This window comes from Lonchura striata, chromosome 12 (assembly GCF_050655825.1).
Source record: "Lonchura striata isolate lonStrDom1 chromosome 12, ASM5065582v1, whole genome shotgun sequence".
NCBI classification, from domain to species: domain Eukaryota; kingdom Metazoa; phylum Chordata; class Aves; order Passeriformes; family Estrildidae; genus Lonchura; species Lonchura striata.
The window spans coordinates 13,909,928-13,937,591 of NC_140714.1; the positions used below are offsets into that span (position 1 = coordinate 13,909,928).

A 27,664-nucleotide genomic window follows, 5' to 3' on the forward strand; every position below is an offset into this window, starting at 1 on the left:
TTTACTCCACTCCTCCCCACAAGCACAAGATCAGGGTTCAAGACAGGTGGGTTTTCCTGAGGGCCTCAGGAGGAAGGCAGAAATGTTGTTCCTTTAAACCCTATTTTAGCAGAAAACCTGAAGGGTATTTTTATGTGAGGAATAAAAACAGTCCTATAAAGATGGCATTAATAATTTACATAAAAGATGAGGAAAGGGAAATTCCATTATTTTCTCAACATTTTGGCAGCATATGAATGGTAAAAGAAACTTAAATAAAACATGTGAATCAAAACCTTCACAACCACTACTGCAACAATGTGATCATGCTTCTAAGTCATTCAGTGTTGGTCATCCAAATGGCTTCTGAGCTGACAAATATGATCATTTCTATACAGTCAGGCCAGATTGAAACTCGTATGTTATTTCCTTTTAACAACTTATTTATTCAGATTTTATTCCAAATTTATTTCTCTCTTTCTCATCAGTTATATACATCCCTCTCCCAAACTGGACTGACCACACTTTGTGTCTGCCAATCATTACTCTGCATTTTTAATTGAAATATAACCATTTCTATGACCACACAAGATCTTGCATGACACGTGAAGGTTTCTGAAAACAAAAGGCCACAGAAACCAGAAGTAATGATATAGGGTTTAGTAGTGATTTTAATTTTTTTATTGCTATACCACATGTATATTTACTTATATATACTTGCCTCTAATAATTTCTAAAAATAAAATGAACATGAAAACCAATTAGGTTCATAAATGAAGGAGGTTGAAGGAAGGGATATTAAATAAAAGAGAAAACTAAAAAGATAATCCCAGACAATATTTTATTGCCAAAATATATGTTGCTCTGAGGTGGTTCATTTCTTGATTTGGTCACTGATCCAGTCCTTGAGAATGCTGAGCAATCCTGTAAATTGCTTAATACATTAAAGACTGAATTCCACAGGCACCAAAAATATTCAAATCATAGTAATTTCCTGGATTATGTGAAAACGGGAGGTTACTGGATCAGAAGAATCAGCCTCAGGGAAGCATATATATTCCTATAAAATGTTTTAAAAATTAACAAAATAAAAGAGATGACATTTATTTTCCAGTATTTAATAGTGAAATCAAGGCAATGTGTACCTAGACAGTCCAATCCATTCTCCTGTGAAAAACTGGGTCAGTTGTTGTGTGCTAGAAGAGCTCACTGGCCTTTGCACAGGATCTAAGCATCCCCAGGTGATGCTGAGCTGTTTGCACAGCACGGGGCAATCCCAGCCACCCCATCTGTGATCCCATAGCAGTGTTTAGTTCACACTGAGGACATGAAATATTCACACTCAGGTCTCCTTTGCACTGCTCAATCAAGCTGGTTTTGCCCCTGCCATTAGAACGGTGACAAGATCTGATTTTCTGTCAGTGCTGGTGATTTACCCTACTCCAAATCAGCCCTCAAACAAGTCTGAGCTTCCTCAGATTAAGAAGTTTCTCTAGTGGGAATTTTCATAGGTGCTGTTTGAATCATGCTTGAAATCCCATTGGAAACAAAGTCTCATTAGCATCTCAGCAGAGATGTAGATTTCCCAGAATCACTGCCTGAGATAACAAGTACAGGTGGAATGGCACAATTCAGAATGCTGAAAAAATATTGAGAAAAAGATTCTGAAATACTGGACCTGGATGACAGAAATTTACACTAAACTACTCCTGTAGGAATAGTTCAGTAGAATCAAAACAATGAAAGTAAAAACGTAAGAAATTTCCCTGGACACTCTGCAACAATAAATGTTTCATGTTGAAAATGGGAAATCAAGGCCAGAAATATTTAGAAACCATAATACCTTATTGCACGAACAAAGCACAGAAAAGTGGCAAGACCAGAAACAGACAATGCTTAGTACACAGAGAGTCTGCTGTGCAAAAATAAAAGAAATCAAAGATGAGCATTTTTCCCTTGTGAGAATAACATGAAAACTAAGAAATGGCAGTGCTGGTTGTTGACTGTAGTGTGTACTTATCTTGGATATCATTACTTGGTCTCCAGAATATTTTCAAGAGAGCTGTGAGAATTGCTAAAGCCCAGTGTTTACAAGGAGTGCTGTCCAATTAACACTGCCCACATGGTGCTGAATACAGACACGTCTGCTTTGGTCATGGAAGCACCTCTGGGCTGTCCCTCAATCTCTTCACAATCAAATACCTTTTGCAGTTATGAGGGAAAGCCATTCTAAATTATTTGTCTTTTTACTTTGTTCAAATACTGTGCTCACCTACACCTGTATTACTATGAATGGAAATTGTGGGTAAATTGCAAATACTTGAGCTGTAAGTCCAAATGCAAAACTTTTCTAGAGAAATAAAACAAACCATAAACTAAACAAAACAGAGGGGGGAAAAATATCAAAAATAAAGCAGAGGCAGCTTTTAAAAACGTGGTCCATGAAGAATAATTATACTTAAAGAAAAGTCTCAAAGGGACACTGCAGTTCTGGGCTGACTGACCCTCCCTGTCAGCTCAGGTTCCTTCAGTTCACAGCAAGATCCATCCCCAGAGAACTGAGAAAAATCAGTCTTAAATCCAAAGGTCGGGATAAAATTTTCTGCTCCCATGTTCTCTCATCTTCTCCATTTTCTTTCCAAAAAGTAAGTTAGTTCTTGGATTCTCACAGTTTAACACAAGACTAGGAAGCAATTTCAAGGTGAATCTGTTGCTCAAACACCTATTATGTGCAATAGCTATCAGACAAAATTCTGGTAAATGATGGAGTTTTCCAAGTCCTTTAAGAGTAATTCAAACTTCCAAACACTTACTGCAGGATATGAAAAGCAAAAGGACTGGGAAAAAAAAAAAATTCTATTTTCCACAGCATGGAAAGACTGACTTTCTGTGTGGCTTTCTTCTGCTACCTCATGAGATATGAATGCTCTCCAAACGTAAACTTCTCACAGAAAAAGAAATCATCATTTGTTAAAACAAGCCACTGAAAACTTACAGAATCTTGAATTATCTTGGTCAAGTTATCTACAAAAAGCAATGGGCTTCAAGTAAGACAGTACCATCAATTTACTTTTTTTTAATATTTTCTGTGCATATATAGAAAAACAATTTTTATTGTCTCACTGTGCTGTGTGCATGTGCAGCTATAAAAGTATATAAATAAATTACAGCAGCTTGTACACACATCTGTATCAGTGTTTTGATCTTCGATTCCAGGATTAAACATACTTTTATAAAAAAGGGCTTTTTTGGGATTAAGTTTACATTTTCTGTATTTCTTGATGACAGTAATTAATTTTTAGTGCATGAACAGTTGCTACTTACATTAACTTCTGTTATAGCAATATCAACGACGCTACCAACAACAATTAAGGCATCAAAAGTGTTCCATGCATCAGTGAAATAGTGCTGTTAGGACAAGCATTCAGCAGAAAGAGAGCAAGAGAAAAACACAAACAGAAAAAGAGAAGAAAAGGACAGTGTTATAACACAGAAACACTCTAGGCTTCTCTGATGTACCACTATACAATCTAAACTTTCCCTTTCATAGCTAAAAAAGATTGGTAGAAAAAAAAGGCTATTTATTTCCCATATCAACATAATTGACCTATGACTGGTCTGTACTCAAAACTTTAGAAACATCAGATCAAAATCTGTGACTTGTCCAGATGATGGAAATAGTGGGGAGACAGAGAGAGAGAAGTAGGGACTGGGGAAAGTAAGCTGGGATATACTCACATCAGCTTCACTGAGAACGACGTCTACTATGCTGCCAATAACGATGAGGGAGTCAAACGTATTCCAGGCATCACTAAAATAGCCCTGAACAGAGCAGGCAGGGTGCAAACGTTTGTGATTACACATGAAATGTCAAATATTTGCATACTTCTGTTTAGTTTTGCATAAACAGAAATTAGTTAAACAAAACCTGTGGTCTAATGAGAAAACAAAACAAAACCAAACAATATTGCCTACTGAAGGAAAAGCAACATATATGTGCATGTGTGTGTATATATATAATTATATATATACATGTACAGACACACACACAGACACACACACACTCTACACATGCAGAACACACCATCAGATAAGCATGATGTTGGCAAGCAAGCCATCATCCAAAATTGGTTTTGGGCTTCTAGCAAGGCTGAAAAATTCTAACATAAATACCCTAATGAGGACAACAAGACTCCTTTCATTATATTTCTGCAAGACCAAGCCAATTGAAACTTCCTTATCATCAAGGAGTTTGTGATAGCCTTATCTAAGTGGTTGGTAAAAATATTCAAAGGGTCACATCTCGTCACTGGCTAAACATGCACAGTAATTAATGTGAAACTGTGCATAAAGATTAGAGAACTGACTTAATCTTCTATTCATAAACTAGGTCTAATATAGGAACTCATCCTACATTTGAAGTCAGAGGGTGATTCTGTAGCCAGTGAAGCCAGTGAACCACAGCAACCTGAACTATTTATTAATGTTTTGGGTTGGTGCAGCCAGTTCGGTGTCTGAAAACCCATCAATTTCAGTGTCTGAAAATTTTCATCAGTTGCTTCATCACCCTTCTGACATTTTATGCCTTTAAATATTCCCCACATGTGTGTTTCTGGGACATGGCTGCAAAGGTTATAAAGGTCTATAATGCAATTGGCTGACTGTGGGCATAAAACAGCACATTTGAGCAAAGAGGTACTTCAGAAGAATCCTCCAGGTAGGTTCCAGCGTGGAACAAATCAAGATGTATTACAATTGTTAAGATTACTATGGACACCGGAGGTTTCTGCAATATGTGGCTTTTTCCTACTTATAGAAATCCAGAGCTGCAAAAATTACTGAACTTGCTCTTTACCTCATTCAAATATATGTAAAAGTATCAGTCTACCATGACTAAAGAATGTGTATCACATGAGAATAGCTGGAATGTACATTTTGTACATGTACATTTCTAGGTAATTAATTTTAAAATACTGACTTCTCGGCCACTATTGAAGCTCTAAAATAATACATTTAGCAAGAAGTTTAAAATTACAAACGTGCTAATCTAACCTTATATCTAGTTACACTTTTTATTACACTCTTTGCTCTAAGATAATGTTTTAGCTGAGTAGTTTAAGTTATTACATGAGTTGTTAGCAGAGAAAAGAAAAATCAGTTCCAAAACCGATTTTAGAATTGGACTGATATTTTTCTCAAGATTTTAAACTGTTAGAATTTCTAGCAATTTCACAGTTTAATGCACCTGATTACAATAATATTTGAAAAAAGGCTTATTTTGAGTGGAAATTTCCTCATGGAGACTATGAGAGAGCTGCTACAGTAGGCAACAGCTCCACATTCTTGGAGAGGAAGCAGGGTCAGGAAAGGCTCATTATGTTCCTAATGCTACTTTTTTAAAACACAAACTGCTACCATCATTCCTTCAAAGAGGCTGAAAGAGGAAAATAGATCGGAGTATTGTTATCTCTACAACCCTTTGCACTTCTCTGGTTTCTTGGGATCAACCATCAATTCCAGTTTTGGGGCAAAAGCCAGTGCTCTTGGATTTGGCCTCCTGAAGAATTGCCTCCACTCCAAAGAGCTCTTGCACAATTCCCTGCTGCTCCCTCCTTATTCTTCCTGCTCATGGGAACAAGCCATTCCCAAGCTTTACTGAGAAGCACACTGAAGCACCCAACAATACTGAAATTTATAATCCTAATGAGATTAGCAGCTGCCACCCAAAGAAAGGGAGCTGCTCTCATCATATTCTTTCTGACCATTCACATTCCTTATTTCTAAGTATCTTCCTTGATTTTAGAATACCAATATTTTATCTATATATACACAAAATAAGAGGCTACTGGAGAACAGCAAACACATAATCAGCATGATCCTGAGCTGTGCTATCCATCTTTCTCTACAAAGGAACCAAAAAAGTTCCTCCAAATAAAGGATAATTTCAGCTATAGAAAAAGTTGCTTTACTAGACATGCTACAAGATAAAGCACTGAAATAAAAAAATCACATTTTGATTCAATACAGCTAAAACACTTTACAGCTAAAATAATTTACACATTTATTTATTTATTTTATGAAACCTTTTCCATCAGTATAGACAAATATTGTTCAAACTAATATGTAAAGCAAAAGCATACAAATAAACAAAAAACTAAGAGAAAATAAAGATGGTTTTGGAAAAGGGAGGAATGGACAAGTCACAGCAAATAAACATCATGCAAATAAGTTGTTTTCACCACTGCAAGGACCCAAGATCAATTCACTTACTAGCCATCTTTCCTTTTTTCTTACAAAAATCTGATGTAAAACGACATGGAAAATCATTACAAGTTTAAGCAACAACTGGCTACCAGGAGGCTGTACATACGGTATGTGCGGATGAATTATTTTTGATTCCATAGCTGGATTTTGTTTTGAACGGCACTGAACCATGCTGAGTAACAGATTTTAGCAAATGTGAGGAAAAAGACTTGTTCTTTTAGCTTATATTATGAAAAATTTGCTCATTGAGAAATGCCGAAGGACAAAATCACAAATCCTGGGGAATAGGTAGGCATAGAGAATTAGCAACAAAATATGTTTCCATACATCTACCACATAAATATTTTAGTTCTTTTGGTACTCTCTTGGAAAATTTAGGGCCTCATTCTGCAAAGCCTTGTGTGATCCAATCTCCCAGTCAAGTGTGCCAGACACTCAGCATCACCTTTACTATTGAGCACTTCTCCAGGTTTTATGTATTTCAGAGCTGCAAGGCAGGCTGCAGTGCCTTGGTTTTACACAACACAATATCATAGGAAGAGCATCAATAATTTATAGTAGTCTTAGGTTTATATGACCAGCAAAACCAAAAGATCACCGTTTTCACAGGACTTTTGTCTGCATATTAAGGGGACACTGTCAAGCAGATGAGATAAAAACTAACAGGTTTTAATCTATTCCAATTTTTAAAGAGTTAAATGGAGTTTTTATTTGATGCTTTGAACATCTCTGAAATAACTTTTTAAAGGCAAAAAATTAATAAATAAAACTTTCTTCTGTCAGACTAGCCTAACAGACCCACCCACCAGTGACACAGACTAGAAGAAATAGAAGAAATTTATTCATCTTTCCTCATGGACCCTAAACCAAAGCATAAAGTTTGGTTTCAGATTGTTCCTACTATTATTAAACTTTAAATATGAGTTAAAGCAATTAATTGTTGTTTTAAACATGCATCTATTTTGAACTTTAGATTAAAGACATTAAAATTCTGCTTAAGGCTGCTATCTGATTTTTGATTATTAATGAATTATATAATATGTGTTGCCAATAGGTTTTGTTAAAGAGTATCTGATAATTTAAAAGGTTACATCCTCCAAAGAATAACAGGAACAACCGTAAATATACTTTATTCCCTTCCTGCTCATTAGTCTCTTCCAAAATTCTGATTATCATCATGGTCTTTAAACCTTATCCTGTTAATTAAAATGTTTAAGGTGTTCTACATCTCTGGGGAACCAAAATTCAGGAAAGGAGACCCTTCCACTGGCCCTTCTGTGTCTGCACTTCAAACTCTCAGGGTTCAGATCCAGGGATGTCTCACAGTGAAAGCATCCAGTCAGATAGGAAGCATGTTGCAACAGAATTAAAGCTCAGATTGTACAGAGTCTTAGAGACCAGTTTTAACACATTGCATTTGCTAACAAGTAGGAAGCCCACAGTACAAATGGAGCACTGTGATTTGTACACTCATGATCAGACCACTGAGTTTGGCATTAGCTGCTATTTCTGACTACAGTCACAAGTGCATGGAGAACCATACAAGGATTCACAATCTTCTTTCAAAAAGCAGATGATAAAATGCAGCAAAGTCTTCTGTGCAAAACAAGGATATAGAACAGGAAATACAGATCAGGAAACACAACCAGCATACTCATGACACTGTGGTCCACACAGCTGAGCTATCTCCTCTGGGGCCTCATATTGTGCTATTTTTAATGTGAAACCCTTAGCATTTAAATAAGATAGCTGACACAAAAATACAAAGAAATTCATTAGAAATGTACAATGGACTGGACAGTGCAGAGCGAGACCACGGGAGAGCGGGTAAACATTCACCCCGAACTCCACAGTTCACATCTCAACACCAGATCTCAAGAGATGGATAATTTCTTCACTTCTGCAGGCAAAAATAAAGCTGGCTTTAAACCAAGTAGCTCAGGCTGTACAGCCAAGCTCAGTACTAAATGCAAGCTGAAGAAATAGCGTTGCAGCTCTGCCAAGCTGGTGCCCACTGCTGCAGCCTGGGCTGCAGCACAGCAATGCCCAGCTCAGAGCAGGGATGGGGCTGGGCAGCTTCACACAGGGCACAGCCCACAGCCAGCCCAGGGCAGCCAGCCTGGCTGCTCTAGAAGAAGGGCAGTGGGAAAGGAAAAGGACCAGCCTTGGATGCTGAGAGCGGTAAGCTTCAAACGGCTCATCTGGCTTTTTTCAGATTCCAAGTGTAGCAGGTGAACACGTCTTACTCGTTTACATAGCCAGAATAAACATTAATTTCCTTGTACTAAAAACAAATTTAGTCTGTTTGTTCATCATTAACTTCTGCACTTCATAAATGCAGTATGAGAACTGAACAAAAAGGCTGCATTAACTACCACAGGATGGTTTCATCTTTTTTTCAATTATAGTTACCAGTTTCTCTTGTAAATATACTTTTGAAAAAGTGTCTGCATCATTCATATTGACAGTGTCCCTTTAAAACAAGCAATGAACCACTCAGTGTGGGGCCTTCTACCAAATACTATGTGTATATAACTGAAAACAAAAATATATAAAGGCTATTGCATATGTAAATTATTTATGTTTATGTTTGTAATACTTGGCTATATTTTACAAAGTAAGGAAATTATTTTGCATTTTAGAATGGGAAATTATACAGGATACAGGTCTTTACTGGAGATTATATTAGAGTCAAGTAATGAATGTAGCATCCAGAACAGGAGATGTGGTAATGCTTGTAACAGGAAATTATTTATCTGACTTAGAAAGGGACATTTTCATTACCTCAAAATACTCCAGATCTCATAGACCACTTTGTTAGATTTCTTTTTCTGATATCTGCATTTCATTTCATGGAGTTACATTTCTATTATAATTTCTCTGATAGATAAAGGTGGGTAGGAAATGTTGGTTATTTTTGTTTTTTGAATAATATGCAAGAAGCGTGAAACTCATCATACTTAATTCCTTTGGTGATGACCTAATTAAAGCATATCTTAAACTTACCTTGGGTTTGAATGCAATCAGTTTCAAAACCATTTCAACAGTGAACACTCCTGTGAAAACCATATTCATAATGTCCATGGCATCATTAAATAGCTTAGACTGTCCATAGTGCTGTGAATGAAAAATAAAACACTTAGAAAAGTAAAGGCTTAAATATGAAGTGAAAGCAAGGCAGCCTAAGACAAAATTGAAAAAAATCAGGATAGGAAAACATTTTCTAGTAAAATGTATGAAGCACATCTATATACATGGAAGATTAGCTGAGTATCCCTGGTCAAGCATGGAACTATTTAAATTTATTCTTTTTAGGCACAGAGTAGAACAAAACTGTCATTCCTCAACATCATAAGGGAATCTCCAAAGAGAAACTTGTTCCCTCAAAAGAGGAGTATTAGATAACATTTTCCCAAGTTTTATATGCAAGGTTTTAAAATTACACAGGCTTGTATCACACCTGCTTAGAAAGCCTGAAGTATGGTAGTCACAAAATAACACAGTGTGTAGGAGGTATATTTTTAAGAGGACAGTGTATGCAACTATGCTGAAAAAAGCAGAATGATTTTGTAAACTGAATTCAAACCATGCTTTCTCTTAACAAGATTTGAAATACTAGGGAAATAGAGACAACTAGAACATGTCACAGAAAATTACTGTAATCAGAAGTGCTTTCTTTAAAATTCTACTTCATAAAAAAACACAGGTTGCCATAATTTAAAGGCATTATACCTCCTGTATCCTTCCCCTCAATTTATGCCAACAGCTTCAAGAGAGTTCCTGCTTTTCCTACCTGCATAGCCAAGCAAAGGGTGTTCAGCATGATGAGGACAAACATGATGTATTCAAATCCAGTAGAATTCACCACATACCAGAACTTGTACTGGTAAGGATTTTTTGGAATATATCTACGGAGGGGACGTGCCTTCAAGGCATACTCTACACACTGACGCTGAAAAGCAAATACAGCAAAAACTGTCAGAATCTAACCCAGCAGATAATCAACTGGGAACACAATCATTAAGTGAAAATTGTTCAATATAACTCTCAAAAACAGTCTGCTCACTGGATTTAGGGCCTTTTATTATTAAGCATTAATAAAGTGCACAAGGAGCTCACCAATCCTTGATTATTTATAACTGTATCTAACCATATCCACTACTCAGCCACATGCAAAAATCAAATAACACTCATGGAAGTTCTGGAGAGTTTTGCCTTTATACACTAATATATTATAGTATGTATGGGCATAATATATAGCAGGACTATTAAGTTATCTCTAAACCATGTTTTGTTTTTACTTCCTTGTCAACCACCAATGGGCCTGCCTAGCATAAAACCCTAGAATCAGCAAAATAAATACTGAGGAGGTGTTACTAGCTCAGTTAAATCACATATGTAGTAACATCATGGATTCACCTCACAATCTATTAGTGCCCAAAATCTTCAGGGCTGGGCCCCCTACTTGTCTCTGGAGGATTTTTTACAGGCCTTGATTATCAGGGCACATGGTGGAGAAAAAATTCTAGCTACAGTCTCATGCTTGGCTTCTTTTAAATTAAGTATGTTGCAGTCAGCCAAAAACACCTGAAAATTTTTGACTTATGAGTTTCTCAGTCAAAGGATTAAACAGTAAATGGGGACAGATTTTTGTAAGTTTAATCTGAATATCCCCTGTGAATTTCTAAATAAATGGGGCTGAGAAGTAGAACATTTTGAAAACTTGAATTTTGGACACTTTCAGACTATTTGGAACACAAAAACTATTTTCCAGTTTTTAATGTAAAGACTATCTCTGCCTCAGGATAACCTGGCTGTATTCTTATTAATGTGACACCAAAGAGCAAGATGCTAGGAAGCCAACAGGCTTAGTGGACACATTTCACAACAAAAACACTGAAGGGTTGGGCTCACAGAAAGGTACAACCACCTGAATACCCAGTTAAATAAATACCCAGATAGTAAAAAAACTAATAAATATTATGTGTTTGGTGCCCTCTTCTGCCCCAAAGCAGAAAGGAAGCTCTTCATGCATAAACAAAAACTGCTACTTTCAAAGCTTAAGAAATCATTATTTATTTTAACCTGATTTTTGTCCAGCTCACAGTTCTTGTACTCTTGTTCTCCCTGTTCTTGGAATGTAACAATCACAAAACCAACAAATATGTTCATCATAAAGAAAGCAATAATGATGATATAGATGATGAAAAAAATGGAGATCTCCACTCTATAGTTGTACACAGGTCCTACATTCTCGCCATTTGAATCAATTGCTTTGTATAGCAGCCTGAAAAACAAACAAAATCTTATCTTTATTACCATTAACATGAGAAAATAGTAAAATATGCAGACTCAAGAGGACAGGTTTCTGAAATGGTCTGATGTTCACTGATCTCTTCTTCTATTTACTGATAGTGCTTGCAAGAATACAGAAATGAGAAGAATCACAGCACGCATGGTCATATTTTTTTTTCTGAAATAATTAAGTTAATGACCAAGCTTTTGTAGTTTTCATGCATTTATTTATTTCCCTAAACAAAATGTTCTCATTTAGGGAAACAGTGAGTGGCAGTTAGCTCTTTCTAGATTTTTCTATGAGTGTACTGCTGTCTGATTTTTTAGTAAAAGGTTTACTTGAAGGCCTAAAACTTTCAAATTAACCTTATTTAGGGGCCATTGATGAATAAGCATCTAGAATTGTTACTTCCATTAGAGCTGAGGAGAAGATCTTTATAGCAAATGTAGCAAGACTGGCAATCAAGGAATATAAAAAAAGTTCACCTTTTCTTACTTTTCCTGAAATATGGGATAAGTGCCCAGGTTCAGGATAATAGGTTTCTTTATTTCCTCCCTTTTCCCACCACCACTTAAAACTGTTTTATTGCCCAAAAATGTCTGCTAAATGATAGTGAATTATTCTGGAAAATGCAACTCTGGTAACAACGCTGTGCAAACAGAGAGCCACTCACGCTGGCCAGCCTTCAAAGGTGGAGACTGTGAAAAGGGCCATCATAGCAGAGAGGACATTATCAAAGTTGAAATCACTGTTTTGCCAGACCCTCTCTTTGACCATGGGACTATCGACATCTCCGTCCTTATAAACGATGTAAATCCCCCTGTGGGAAAGAAGCTGGCATTAGTGAAATACTGAACTCACCTCAGGGTTACTCAATGTATTATTCAAAGCTGTTTCTTACATTGCCGCCTCATGTTTGTTTTAGTTTCTTGCTAACCTGTGTTTCCTAGTGGGATTAAGATGAGAATCCCAATTTACACAAACCTAAACAGCCTGACCCATGCACAGTGCCTGCCCATACACTCTGTTTAAGTTATTCAGAACAAAATGTGTCACATTCTTAGACCAAAGATCTCCTCACCGGCATTCTTCAGGGTTCTGTTTTGCCTCATCAGTGCACTTGTAGAATTTTCCCTACACATAAAAACAAAAAGCAATGACAAAATGGAGAATATGCAGAATAAATGCTTTTATACTATGATTGGTTCAGGATGGGACCAGCCCAGTCCCAGCAGCAAACCACCAAGAATTCAATTCAGCTTTTCTTTTCTTGATGGACTGTAAATTCTGAGAGTGTCTTACCTTAAACAGCTGCACCCCAATACAAGCAAACATGAATTGCAGCAGAGTTGTAACAATCATGATATTACCAATAGTTCTAATAGCCACAAAGACACATTGAACAACATGCTGGAAAGAAAGAAAAAAATAAGTTTCAATGCAATTTGTCACAGACTACATATCATAAAAGTAACTTCTACATTCTTTTTTAAAATTACTTCTTTGCTGTTGCCAACTGACACCTAACACTGTGATTTGACTTGCTTTCTAAATTTGTCTGTAAGACTGTTGACACAGACCCATCAACCTCAACTGACTAGAAATTACACAGGCACTATGGAAAAACAACTGAAATGCACTGACAGGTTGCTCATCACAGTCCAAATCTGCCCTCAGCTCCTCCACACACAGACTGCTCCAACTGTGGGCAGAGCACCAGACATGTTTGAGAATCAATAACTGATTTCTGCCCTTGCTCTGTGGACTTCTGCAGAAAAATTTCTCTTGAGCAAGAATTTTTAATCTGAGGCAGGACCAAAGGATCAGTCCAACAGAAATATAACTTCAAAAATAAAAATAAACACCTTAAGTCCTTTTGCTCTGTTTATTGCCCTTAGAGGCCTCAAGACTCTTAAAACTCTGAGAATCTTCACAACTGAGATAGCACTTGATCTAGAAGAAAAAAAAATTATACTGTTACTGTTAAGGTAACTGTATTACAGAATAACAATATCCTTGCAAATTCCTGAAATGTGAAAAATACCCCTCCAACTAGAACTCTCAAGATATGTATACAATGCATTTTTTATTCTTTATTTATTCTTTATTATTAGAAGATAGTATCAATCTCATAAATACCATAAGAATAACTTTGATTTCTGGAGCAAATTTAGAATTAACAGCTTAGAAGCTCATCTAAGACCATAATGGAGTAAATTGTCTCCACAGTATTTTCCAGTGTTGACAAGCTCTTTTGAAGACACTGTGTAAATCCTGTAAATCAATGAATCCTTCAATTTCCAACTAACTTGAGATCAAAAGGTCTCAAATTACTTTGATTCTCTCTGTTTAAGTAGCTAGGACTGCATTTTGAGGGAATGAGAGTGCACAGTGTTTTTAGGAACACCCTGTGAAACTGGAAGTTTGGTACCAGCAGGGTTCAGAGTGGGGAGCAGCTGCCTCATACCCTCCCTTGCTCTCTTTAAGTGACTAAGGCTTTCAGTGGTTATTTCTAATAGGGAAAAACCACTCAATGAATCAAGAAGCACATTTAGATTCTTTTACTGTGTTTAGTCTGACCAAACAAAATAAAGAAAACCTCTCCACTACCACTCACTGTCTTGGTTTAGGTACAACTTCTCCCCCTCAAAGAGTCCCATTCCATATTCCCACAGGTGAACACTGAAAGACCAAGCTCATGAGATCAGATTGCAGATGTGACAATGGCTTGAGGGAAGGGATTTAAACCTCCTGAAGCCCCAGGAAACACCTCCTCTACCAATACCAGTGTCTTGGGGGTCCTGCTCGTTCTCCTGGTAGCTGTGGGAAACAGTAATTTGTTTCCAGCCCATTTTAGCAAGGAATTACAACACTCCATGGAAAGCAATCCCTCCTGCCAGCCCTGAGCAGCGACCCTGCGCACCCACACGCCCTGGGGGAACAAAAGGAGCTGGAACACTGATTTCAGTATGAAACCCCAGAGCAAAAATAAAACATTCACACTGTAGGTTTAGTACTTACTGAATCCCAAACGATACCAGAGAGACACCCACAACCAGCAAATCCAGCAAATTAAAATAATTCCTGCAGAAGGACCCTTTATGAAGGAACGCTCCAAAAGCTGTCATCTAAAAATAGAATTGTTACACGCTTAGTCTATATTTCAATTTATTCAAATTCACATTTAGGCTGTTTACAAGACACTTGCCTGGAGTGTGAATGCATACAATACTATCTCACTTTCTAAAATCCTTTGAGATATAAAACAATCCCTCTACATATATTAAATCTTTCATTTAAATCGGAAAAAATCTACTCAAGCAACATCAACAATATGCTAATTGTTTCTGATGTGAACAAATGTTTTATTTTGTGTAAGAACTGATGAGGCTGAGATGATTACCCTGAGTTAATTTGGCCCTTGTTAGAAAAATTTCTACAAAAAAACATTTGAGATTTCCACATTTACTAAACTGTAGGGTCCAAATTCTGACTCCCAATTATTCACACTATCTTAAGAACAGAAGGAGCTGAGAATGTATTGCCAACACCTGAGAGCCAAAGCTGGTACAGAAGCAGGATAAGGCTGTCCTAGGACAGCATTACAAGGTTATTTAGCTTTGGATTATAGGAGACATGAGTGCCTAAATTGGAATAACCTGATAGCCAATACATGGTTTTTATTCTGTGTAATCAGAGGTCTCTAAATCGTTGCTCTTCCTTTTGGGCTTTCTCTAAATTTTAGTTTCTGTCCCTATATTTAAATCAAAAAAAGCTTACAAAGTGGATCTCATATGCATAATTTGCAGATTTCATTAGTAATATTAATTATGGCTGCAGCCAGCACCTGGGCAGATGATTTTGGATATCATAAAGCTGCGTTTGACTCCTAAATCCATGAATTAGACTTCCTACCATAACTGCAAGTAAGTATCAGTTTAAAAATGTACAGAGGAATCCAATTAAACCATTAGATGCACAGACTCACCAGCTGAAGAGAATATTGCATAAAGCTAGTTATGGATTAAATCTGAAACAACAAAACTAAAAACTCAAAACAAAAATAAGGATACCTCTGAAAAACCCTCACAGTCAGCTCAGTCACAAGAATTCTAATTTCTTCAGCCTCAAGATCCTCTTACAGAGCCTGAACATTGAGCTTTGCTTTCTACAGGTAAGAAAATTTGATGCCATCTAGAGAACATCCCATACTGACTGTGCATTTTAATCCCTTTACTTTCTATTCTGTTCCTCAAGGAATAGGGAAAAGATTTTATTTCAGTTCCCCTCAGAGCAGATTACTACAGCTCTCAAGACAGTTCCCAATGCAGAACAGAGTAAAGGCAGTGGGCATCTCAGTGCCCTGCATCCCTGTTCAGTGTGCAGACATTTCCAGGCCTTCTGCATGGCAAAGCACTACCACCAGTAAAGGCTGTACCTCTGCAAAGGAAAGATGTATCTTCTTTGGAAGCAAAAATTAATTAATCTCCTTATTCTGTTGTTAAGCCCTCTTTTTCATGATCAAAATATTCCAAAAGCTAGAAGAGTAAAAATGCTACAGCTTTAACCTATGCCATGGCATGAGACATATAACATAGTTATATTATGAAATTTCCATTAAATTAGCTCATTCACTTACAGCTGTACAGAGTACATCTAAACTCTGGGAGCTGAACGCTAAAATAACCCTGAATACCAAACTAACCTCTAGCTACAGCTACCCATTTACATTGTATATGAAAAGAGCAGCACACAAAGTTTCTTGTAACAACTCCCACAAAAATGAGGTGAATAACTGACATTAAAGTGCAGGTGAGGCTCATATGTCCCCATCTTCACGTGGAGACTCATATATGGAAGAATTTGCTACAACTCTCTAGTAAGTTTAAATGGAGTGGGATCAGCACAGTATGGGGAGGTAGAAAGCACAAATCCCTAACCTGACCTTTGCTCTGATGCTTTCACCTTTCCCAAGTTGTCCAAACAGCATGATAAACTGAATTTCAAAGTCATGCAGGGAGAATTCTCAAATGCTTTAAAGTGATGTTGCAGCTTTTCTGTTGTTCACATCCTCATTTATACCCTCAACACTGTGCAGTGTGGAAATCCTTGTCTGAGAGCAGTAAGAGCACAGGGAGATTTCTTACATGCTGAGAGTTATTCTGGTTTAATGCTTGTTTTTGTACAAGTTTCTTCACTACGGTGATAATATTGCCTCTGCTTATCCTAAATTCAGGGGTTTTTTTTTTTTTTGGTTTGTTTTTTTTTTTTTGGTTTTGTTTTTTTGCCTGGAAATTAAGGAATGCTATTGTTACTGCAGGTCTAGTTTTGAATTTTCTCTTTGCAGAACACTCTCCCTTCTGCACAGCTCGGGTACTGTGGGAAGCAGAGCAGGGGACATGGAGGGCCCCAGCCACAAGCAAGCAAAGCCAGAGTCTGAGACGTGTTAGCAAAGCAGGCAAAGTGTCTGTGTCAGCTGCTCACTGTCCACCACAGCTGGATGGTAACAGTTCATTTTCCTTTCCATGTGAGTGCACTACAGATCTTCCTGGAGAAACCAGAGTCAGAAGCATCAACATTTTTGGTTGTGATGTAGCTTCTCGTTTCCTTCTAATCTTTACAATTCCAGATTTCAGCAGCCCAAGCTCTAGAGTTTCTTGCTTCCCTTTGATATCTCATAAATTGCTCAGTGCCAAAATCTCTTGCAGTTTGCAGGAATGTTGCTTTTCTTAACACATCCAGTTATGCCTCTTTATCCTGCCCTTTATAATTCCTCTGCCTCCTAGAAAAACACAAATGGAAGTGCAGGAGCAGGAGAACCTGCTGCTCAGAGCATGTGGAAGTTTACTGACTCTCTTCTGCCACAGATACAATGGCAGCATATTTTTATGGCTTCCCAAATTCAGAGTTGGGAGCTAGTCTGATTTAATGCTACAGCTCTTTTCAATGCTTCCTTCTCTCCTTTAATTTGGCCTTTCTCTAGCAGCAAAACCGCTGGATATTTATTTTAGTGTGCTACAAATAAGAATAATCAATTCTATAGCAAGCTTCTCACTGCTGAAAATGTGAAATAAGGGAATAATATTAAGCCTGGGAGAAAATTCACAAGCATAAAAATAGTCTATTGTTTACAGTACAGCTTATCTTGTAAACAGCCCAAATATTGCACCAATTAGTAATAATCAAATTGCATTGTGAAGAGTATGCACAGCAATATGAGCAAAAGCTGGGAGAAGAGATCTTGTTAAGCTTAATCCTCAACTGGAAATGCATAGTTTATGTACAGATTCTTAGTGTGCCAGCAATTTTTAAGTGTATACATTAGGGTTACTCAACCAAAAACTTGAGGTGAGAATAAGCACAGCATGAAACATTTATGATTCATGTGTAAATCTCTGAAAAAACACTTTGCCAATTTCCAAAGAAAAAAATTATTTCCTTGTTCAGCATTTTTGTTTCATGGGAATGCAATTTTTGGTTATTTATCTTTACCAGAGTAAATATTGTACATTGAAAATCTGAGTAGCCCCAATAGATATTCTTAATAATCAGTACACAAACTATACATTAAAATGCCAATTTTTGGCTCATGCATGGGTAATACATTTAAGCAAGCATAATTATGCCTGTCTGTGAATTTAAATGTATGCCCAAAATAAATGCAAAGTATCTTAGTGTATAGATCGATAAATGCAAGATATCTTGCAAGTCCTATTGCAAGAAAATAGTTATCTACTATTTTAGCTCTGTGGATATAGTTCAGCAAAATAAATGAGAAATTACATGCTCCCTCCTTATAAGATTGATTATCTCTTTCAGAAATGCCAGAGCAAGGAGAAGGAAAAGCTCATGCGCAGTGATTTATTTTTCCCTTTTCTGACAACTGTAAGTTTAAAAAGGGTAAAAAATGAATTATTAAACAGATGTAATGATAAAAAATCAGCTTCTTCATGCACCCAATGGTAAAAAAATAACCAATCAAAAGTATGAGGAACTGTCAAATTAAAAAATCCTCTAGTTTAAAAAGGTTTAGCTTTGATAGCTTAGAGAAAAGGCAAAGAACACTTCAAGGGCCTTTTCTTGGCAGGTGACACACAAGGAAAATCCTTTTAAACAAGCTTCCTTTAAAAACCTGTTACCTTCAAAATGATCTCAAATGTAAACATACTAGTGAAGACATAATCTGCATACCCTAGGATCTGGAAGGTAAACAAAAAGTTACAAACATTATTGCTAAAGCTGCTTTTGGGCTAACAAGGATCAATTAACAATGCATTACCTTTAACAGGATTTCAACAGTAAAGATGGCTGTGAAAGCATAGTCAAAGTAACCAAGTATCTGCAAGGTATAATACGTGCCACAGTAAGAAATCCATCTCTTAATAATTTTTACAACTTAGACCACATACACAACACTTGAATTAATCTAAATAGATAGATGGAGAATTTAGACAAAGTAGTTTAAATTTCCAGCTATTGCGCAACCATTTTTATTTGCTTAAAAATTTAACAGATGCCACTGTGCTCAGGCATTAGATTTCACCCCTCAATAATTGACAGGACCCAATAGGCAACAATTTCTTTCAGTTCAGACTTCCCTGTACCAGCTTTCACAGATACTTTCTTCAGCCTTTAGCAGAGATACAGAATCTTAAACAAAGATCAAATACTTATTAATAATGTCTGCTGTTTTTACCAAAGTATTGTATCACAAAATAAAACTTCAGTGGCTGCTTCTAGAGTGCAGATCATCCCACATTCTGCTACTTTATATTGTTCCTGTATAGGCTTGTCCAGAGTGTCACAGAGCAAATTAATGAATAGTCAATAACTTAAAATCAGCACCACATCCCCTTTTCCTTGAAGTGGGAAGATACAGCAGTGATTTATTTGTAGGAAATCTAAAAGAAGCCACAAGAGTTGCACAGTGATATGAAATTTTTAAGAGGATTGTGGCTGTGGGATTGACCTCACTGCACATGAACACATATTTCAGAACCACCCAGAGCTGTGGCCACGTCATTAACTAAATCACTGAACTGCAGGAGACTAAGAGTTTAGTCTCAAAGATCCACCTAGACAACAGCTGTGCACAGAAATATCCTTCCTGCAGTTCAGCAACTAACCAAGTGGGCAGGAGAAATACAATAAAGACACAACACACAGAGAAAATAGTCATACTAGATAAAATAAAAAAAAATAATTTCTTCCCCCATATTTCCTTGAATATCCCACCCTTCTGTCCCCTGATGTGGCTGAAAAAAACGGGCAAATATTAAAGCTATATGAAAAAGATTAATTAGCAACCTAGTCACTCTAGACATAAAATAAAATAAAAAAATATTTAAAAACATTCCAGTTTGTAAACTTTCATTCTGTTGCTGACCTGGCTGGTGGAAGGAATGTGAACTCTCTAGGCAGTAAAAAGAAAGTGATGCAGCCTTGGAGCACATGAGAGTACTTACAACAAGAGGGCAATGCCTTCCTGAAATCCCTCACACATTTTGTCTGTGTCCCAAACAGAAATAATCTTTTCTGTTACCACCATTTGCCACTTACATTTTCATAATGCTCCTCTAGTTATAAATATAATGATCAGCCCTTGAAGCCATTTCTATAATAACAATTTCAGTATTCTCCACCAGCTCTCTCTTTTTCCTACCCATTAGTGTGATTTATTTATAGGATTACATTGGTCCAGCTTTGTAGATAAGGGAAGTACACGGCTCTGCTGAATAGTGCATGAAGAGTGTCTTTGTTCTTTGGCCTCTTTTTACCTCTGGAGAAAGTTTTAGTTTTTTGGTTTTTACTAAACTTACTGGAAAAGTGCTCAGAGAATGCCAACAGCCTAAAGACTTTCAGAGGTTGCACCAACACCAGCAAGAACCACACAGATACAACCCCTGCAGCCTCAGCTGGCAGGATGCAGAAGAGTTTCTCTGTGACCATCTCTACAGATCATTTTGTATCTAAAACAGAAGAGGGCTGGAAGTTCTGTCAAAGCATCTCCAAAGTCCCCATGGACCACTACCAAGCTGCACCATCTCAACTATTTCCTAACTAATCTAAAGCAAACCCAACTCACAAGAATGTGAGAGTCTTGCTGCACAGCTGAATCATGTGCAACAAGGCTAAAAAAGTCCATGGTCATGAGAGTGGATTTATTTTAGTTTCTCTGTCTAATATTTGTGCTTTTGAGTAACCGTTAAATCTTCCATAGATTAAGCTCTTAAATGTGCTTTAAAAAATTCAAGAATTTGTTTTGGGAGAACACAAGTGTTTAGTCCCCACATAAACTACAATTGTACTGATTAACAGAGACATTACTAAAATTAATGGTTTTTAGGCTGAAGTGGCATTTTTCTCTGAGTAAAGGCAAGAGTTGGGCATCCTCTGATCCTCCTCTTACATGTGAGTTTAGAGAAAAGTGAGATTTGTTTAGTTTCTGATGCAGGCAATCAAGAATTCAAATATCTTTGAGTTCAATGTGGGGGTAACTCAAACCCCACATAAGATTCCTGAGAGAGGAGGTAGCACCCTCATGAATCCCTGCACTCACTGGCACAGGGATCATCCAAGATCACATAATAGAGTCAATGAAGAGAGAACACATCAGAGTCTGTTCCAAACATGATAAACAGTGAAAAATTTAACTAGTATTTTTAAATCAGCATCGAACACTGTGAGGCAGTAAAACTGATTCAGGAATTGCACATCAGGTACTCCAGCTGCAAAGTAGGAAAAAATAGGAAAATTATAGATACTATATTCATCTTGAGAATATTTTTTCCTGATATATTTATAGTCACAGAAAAAGCATTATGTAAATAATAAACACTTCTAATATTGATGATGTTCCATCAATAAAGTTAATTGTATTTAAAGATTTATGCTTCTAACAGCAGAAGCTTGAAAAAGGAGAAGGAATGGTTTTTAACATGAAAATTAAAAACAAGGCTCTAGGCCCAAAGGATTGTATCCTGTGAGGGTATATTTCTCTTCAGACAAAAATGAAGGGCTTACATTATTTCGAAAAGAGTGGCTGCGAATTGGATCTTCTGCTGCTAAGGAAACACTGCTCAGCATGATGAAGACAAGGATGAGATTGGTAAAGATGTGGTGGTTGATAAGTCTGTGGCATCCCACTCGAATTCTAAAGAGGAGATACAAAAATACACCATTTTTGCACACAGAATTCAGCAGATGGTTAATACACAACATGTTTTCTGTTACTCTGCCAGCACTGATGGAACAGAGCAACAATCAGCAATTAGAAGCAATGAAACTCCTGAAGCCATCAGTCTGATTCCTTAGAATTCAAATAAATTCAAAATCCAATTCACCCGTAGTGAAGATGCACTTAAAGCAATTTGGGAGGGGTTGGTTTCCATTGGATTATGAACACCACAAGTTCCAGTGCTTGTAGCACTGTGCACATGCAGTGACAGGTCAGAAAGACCAAGGCTACATAGTAAATCATTCCAGATCTCCACTTTGATTTGATTCTCACTGAAGTTGTCAAAATTACTCATCTTGTGAGGTGCAGCTTAGGCTGCAGATCTCCTTGTGCTACTTAGGATTCAACTCAAATCTGAATCTCCATGAAGATTGTCTTACAGAATTACAGGATGTGGGCGTTGGAGCTCCAGAGCTGTCAGGCTTTAGCCACATGACATGAAGTGCAACTGTGCATATGCTTAGAGTCACTGAGCCCAAGGTAATCACAAATACAGAGCAGGTCTGGGATTAAACTGACAAAAAGGCAGGATCAGGTTGATAACTGACTGACACTGAAGTTGTCTAAATTCTGATGAAGACTCAGAAGGATCTTGGCTAAAATTTTTCCTCCTGTTATTAAGCAGATGATTGGAGTGTGGTGTATCTTAGTAAACCAAACTGGCCATTTTCAACAATACATAGTGTTAGTTGAAGCTGAAAGCAATTTGAAATGTTCAACAAACTTAATGATTTTGCATCCAAAACATTTTATTTCGATCTTCTTCTAAACTTGATGGCCTCTACCATGGAAAGGCAGCATTCTCCCATGCCAAATAAATACTAAGTAAGGACTTTTACTGACTAGTCAAGCTTGCTGTCTTCAGCACTGTAGAACTCCAAATGCTCTGGAGTTAGAATAAGTGGTGAAAGATTCCACTGCCTCCCCAAAATCCAAACCCAAAACTATTACAGTTCTGGATTTTTTGAAATAATTTGTCTTTATCTTTAATGCTTGTTTGAATCCGGAAAATGCTGTTACCCTAAGAGGAATATATACAACCTTTCTCCTACTTTTCTCTTTTTCTGGCTTCTCCTCCACAAAGGTTACTAGGGTTACTAGAAATTCTGCCTCATGCAGAATTCAGATCTTTTATATCCAGTAACTGACATAGCACATAGATAATACACTTCAAAGGGTACTTTGCAGACATGTGAGAACTCAGACTGTATGTACAAAATGCTATTATATTCAATAGTGGGAAGCAAAATAACATATTTTTCAAATTCTTCTCATTTACCAAGTGAATAAGAAAATTTTAGGAGGCAAGCCAATCTCTTTTCTGTTGAAGACACTAGATTTCTACTCCTGATCTCCCTAGAAGGAGGTCTGTTACTTCACTGCTAAACCTGGATGTCTAAACCAGTATTTTTCAAAATCATATTTACGGGTTGGTGCTGCTGAAAATGAAGAAGGCACTCCCTTCAGGGATAGGTGTTATCTTCTCCTTCATGTTGAGTTCTGATATTCTACGGGGACGTGGGCCTGCTGGTACCTCTGGTTCATCCTCCTCATCTTCTTCATCTTCACCTACTTTAGATTAAACATTCTTTTTACTATAAATGAAAAAATATCGAGGTTTTGTTCATAGCAATACAAAAGCATAGCTTGTATGAGAATACACATGGCTTGTAGGAAATATGCATTTACAGCATGACCCTAAAAATCTATAAACCAATATGTGAACATCCAAAGGTTGTCACAAGCTCTCCCACGGGGGGTTGTGCATATGTGGGTGTGTGCATGAGTGCATGAAGAGGCTTTGCTGGTGCTGAGCAGCCTCACCTGAGGATTCCTCTGGAGCCCCAGTTCAGCTCAGCCCTGAGAGCCCATCCCTGCCTGGGCTGAGCACCGTGTGCTCACAATTCAGGACAGATCTCTGTGCCATGCATCCAGACAATCAGGCAGAACTGATTTTTAGATAAGTATGCTCACTGGGCCAAGATATAACTGACCAAACATCATCAGCCCTGGAATGTCCTCTTTTGCCAAATGTTTCAGAGGAGTTTGGAATTTGCTCTCCCATCCAGATAGTGTTACCAAAACAGCCCCAAGGCTCACAATATTAACCCTCAAATGCTGCTTGTACTGTCAAGAAAGCTGCAGAAAAAGATAATACTTAGGCCTATTTATCCAATGGTAAGAGAGCACTTCACTAGCTTCAAATTAATTGATTTAATGTTCACCAAGAGCAAGTTCAGGATATTTTAGCAAACCAACTTAAATGTGTTTCTAGCTAGTATTCACATACCTGGTACATCACACGGGGGATAGGGATCTTTATCCTCATCCTCTCCTTCTCCATATTCTCCAATTGTCACCTACAGCGATGAAAGGGATGAACAGGAAGAAAAAGAAATTTTAATATAGAGTACAAAGCCCACAAAAAGCAAACCAAATAAGCCTCTGAAGTCAGAGAAGTGAGTTTTCTGAAGCAGAGTAACTCTGAGAACTTAGGAGAGCTGACATTTTATTACCCATTTTTCAAAAATTATTTTTCTATAGTATCCACATTTATGTGGCTGTGTAAATCACAATAAAAACAGAACCAACACACTTTGATAAACTCTACCAAGAATGTTTGAACATTCTAAGAGTTTATCATTCACTGATATCATTGGACTTATAATGCAAAATATCCACAGAGATCCTAAGAAAAAAATCACATTTTTCTAACATTAATTATTTTTTTCTCTAAGAGCCTCGCCTCTCAGGATATCCTGAAACCAAAAGGAATTTTCTGGTTTAAGAGACACTGTGAGGATGCAAAGTATCAGAACTAAGTTCCTTTTGCCTGGATAAATACATAGTGATCATGGGCTCATAAAAGAAAATGTATAATGCATAATATAAAATACTCCCTAGCAAAATCAGCAAAATTGCTTCTTAGAAAAGAGACAAATTTTAGGATAAATACCTTACTATCCTTGGTCTTCTTTTGGTCACCTTCTGACTTCTCACTTTTTTTATTTTCCAGACTCTCCTTTCTATAAAACAATACAATAACAATTACAAGGCATGCCATGTAAAGACAGACAATTTTAAGTGAACTATACCAATTCTGTGAAAAGCTGAAAGCCTTATAATAAAATATTTGAAATATTTTGTACAGCTGCAAGTGTCAGAGCAATAAAATCTACTTCATTTGAATGAAATGATCTATTTAAAAGATTATGATTTTGAATACTTCCAGAGGTTAATCCCTAAAACATTCAATGCGTGATCATTACTCCTTTCTAGAGGGATAAACTGTGCCCTTGGACTCATACAAACAACTTTCATTGACTTCAACAGGCTTGCACTGATTTCAAAAGAAGGTTTTCTACTTGTCTATATAAGGCTTAGAGAACTGATTCCACATGGAGCTGTGCACTGGCAACAACAGATAAATTCTTGTGCTAATTGCACAATAAATCCTACTGTTGAAATGTTTAAATATCAGTTGGTCTATCATTACATTCTAAATTCACCCCAATTGCTACCTAACTTTTATCTAAAATCATACTGTTTGTCTATTATTTTAGTGTCTAGACAAACCCTTTTATTTTTCCCCTGAGTCCAGCACATTTGAAGTTGGTAAATGATATTCATACAAAAAACTCCTTATGGAGGAATGCAGTACCCTCCTCCTTCCCTCTCCTGCTGGTTCAACATGCCCATCTATTTTACCTCGCATTCTTTTTCCTTTCCTTTTCTTCAGCTTCTTCTTTCTGAGCTGTATTTAGACTTTCAGCATCTGCCAAGTTATCCACAGCAATGGCCAAGAAGACATTTAGCAAGATATCTATTTCAAATCATTTTAAGGACATTATGCATTACCACACTTGTGTGGTTTATTATCAGCATAAACACTGACAATGTGAGAGATATAAAACACATGTTCCCAACCTACAGCATGGAGGTCTGTGATGCTGGAGTGTAGTGCAAATATCACCCATTTAATGGACCAGACTGATACTGGCTGTAAAGTGAGCAGAGATCCATTAGGGTCATGGGTTTTAAAATAGCAGAATGCTTGAGGTATTTTTTTTAAATAAATGAAATTCAACTTCAAGCTAGCCAGAGCAAGTCCGAATATGAAATTGTCTATTATATGTGAAGACTGTTCAGGCATTTTGAAAAATTCGTTTTTATAATGCACTGTCTTTTACGTCTACAACAATCTATGTCAAATTCAGTTCTTCAGTCTATATCAGTTAACCACATACTGATCCAAATACCATATAGTGCAGAAAACACAATGTTTTTTACCCTTTCATCACCTCCTGACCTTTTAAGTACTGCTGAGAGTGGCAGTAGTTTGTTTCTACATGGGGCCGAGGAAGTATTTCCAGATCACTAAGGGCAGGGAAGGGGAATGTTCCAGCAGACTTTGTCGCATCTGCCCAGGGTGTGTGCCCTGGTCCCTGCCCTGCAGAGGCTCCCTGGCCACGCTCAGCCTGAGCCAGAGCTGGGGCTGCACCGAGCGCTGGGGGCCGGGCACCGTCGCTGCCCACGGGCTGAGCTCCAGCCCTGCCCTGCCAGCAAGGCTGGGCTCCCACGGAAGGAAGGAAGAAAACATTCTCTGCTTTCTGCCAGGGTGGTGGCCAGAGACGGCCTGGGGATCACCGCCTCTGGTCCCCCAGGGAGCAAGGAAAGGTCTATTTAAAGGACTCGGCACTCGCCCGTGGCCATTTGCCCCCTCCCAGAGGGGTTTGGTTTGGTTGATGTCCCTGGCTCACAGCCCCACGCTGACCCTTCCAGCCAGTGCAAAGGATACAGTTACCACAGATGAAGAGGATAATGAAATATATACAGACGATCATGCCTGAGGATGAGGGACCACCGTATGCCATTATGCCATCATACATGACAGCATTCCAGTCCTCCCCTGTTAGGATCTATGGAGCAGATTTTAGGAGATTAGTGCATCAAAAGTGAACAGAGAAACACATTTCCTCTGACCACACAGCACAACTAACCTCCTGTATGCATAAAGCAATACCATGTTCTTTTCATGCGTTGTTTTAAAATTCCCATTTAAACAAACATCTCCTGAAAGCTTGGGTTTAACTCTAACAGCTTTTATTTTGTGCTATGCATTTATATGACTGAACTTCAAAGGCAAAAATAATAAAAATGAAATTTTATTCAAATTTTATTGATCTTGGCATGCCAAAGTAGGAGTCCTGGTTTTCAGAAATGCCACTTATGTAGCAATGCCAACAAATGTCCATCACTGAAAAATCAAGTTACTATATGCTTTAAGGTTCTTTTTTTCTTCATTTTTAAAAACTGGACAAATATCTGTACTACGATAAAAATTCTGAGTATTACAATGCACTTCATGTATTTCTAAGAAACTTAAATATTATCAGTTCCATCCTGAGAAAATATGTAATAATCACTCTCCTTCCAAGCAATTAAATGGTTGTTTAAGAAAATTAAATGCATGCCATTTTCTAAAATTCATTTCTGTACAGCTAAACTTATCAGACTAATTTTCATTGCTGGTGAGCATCCAACAGACTACTTGCTCCTGAATATCTTCTAAAGCTGAAGGAATCTCCATTCCTTTGAAAATGAGACAGCATAAAATCTGAATAAAATGTAACTCGGCTCAGCTGGAAAGGATAGCCTTAAGTTTTTGTAGGGGCAATGTCAAGTCAAATGTGAACACTTTTCCCCATAAGGAAATTTCTCATTGATATTCCCGTATCTTGAATTAAATTGAAAGATTTTCTGCTTGCTCTGGGCAGCCACCAGATGGGACTTCCATCAAAGTGACAGGAAGCCAACACCAAGGTGAATCCTGCAGGATCAGCTTTTAACTCTCACCTACAATGGCTGAAACCAAATATTGTGGTAAT

The 27,664-nt window shown here is 37.4% G+C and overlaps 1 protein-coding gene across 18 annotated transcripts in view; it reads right to left on the minus strand.

Moving 5' to 3' along the window:
- CACNA1D (calcium voltage-gated channel subunit alpha1 D) overlaps window positions 1-27,664 on the minus strand; it is a 167,688-nt gene that overhangs the window by 37,532 nt on the left and 102,492 nt on the right. For 5 of the 18 annotated variants that reach the window (XM_085590075.1, XM_085590085.1, XM_085590077.1 and 2 more), the window contains 18 exons: window positions 26,575-26,695; window positions 25,485-25,599; window positions 24,733-24,802; window positions 24,067-24,136; window positions 23,204-23,348; window positions 21,563-21,692; window positions 18,819-18,878; window positions 18,679-18,738; window positions 14,561-14,667; window positions 13,405-13,492; window positions 12,842-12,949; window positions 12,621-12,673; window positions 12,213-12,359; window positions 11,329-11,530; window positions 10,037-10,195; window positions 9,250-9,360; window positions 3,718-3,801; window positions 3,304-3,387 (listed from right to left, as the gene is read on the minus strand). In XM_085590075.1, the coding sequence (XP_085446201.1) occupies window positions 3,304-3,387; window positions 3,718-3,801; window positions 9,250-9,360; window positions 10,037-10,195; window positions 11,329-11,530; window positions 12,213-12,359; window positions 12,621-12,673; window positions 12,842-12,949; window positions 13,405-13,492; window positions 14,561-14,667; window positions 18,679-18,738; window positions 18,819-18,878; window positions 21,563-21,692; window positions 23,204-23,348; window positions 24,067-24,136; window positions 24,733-24,802; window positions 25,485-25,599; window positions 26,575-26,695 (1,914 nt within the window). The remainder of the gene's footprint in view (window positions 1-3,303; window positions 3,388-3,717; window positions 3,802-9,249; window positions 9,361-10,036; window positions 10,196-11,328; window positions 11,531-12,212; window positions 12,360-12,620; window positions 12,674-12,841; window positions 12,950-13,404; window positions 13,493-14,560; window positions 14,668-18,678; window positions 18,739-18,818; window positions 18,879-21,562; window positions 21,693-23,203; window positions 23,349-24,066; window positions 24,137-24,732; window positions 24,803-25,484; window positions 25,600-26,574; window positions 26,696-27,664) is intronic. The other 13 variants (XM_085590087.1, XM_021533117.4, XM_085590083.1 and 10 more) reach the window with 7 other exon arrangements.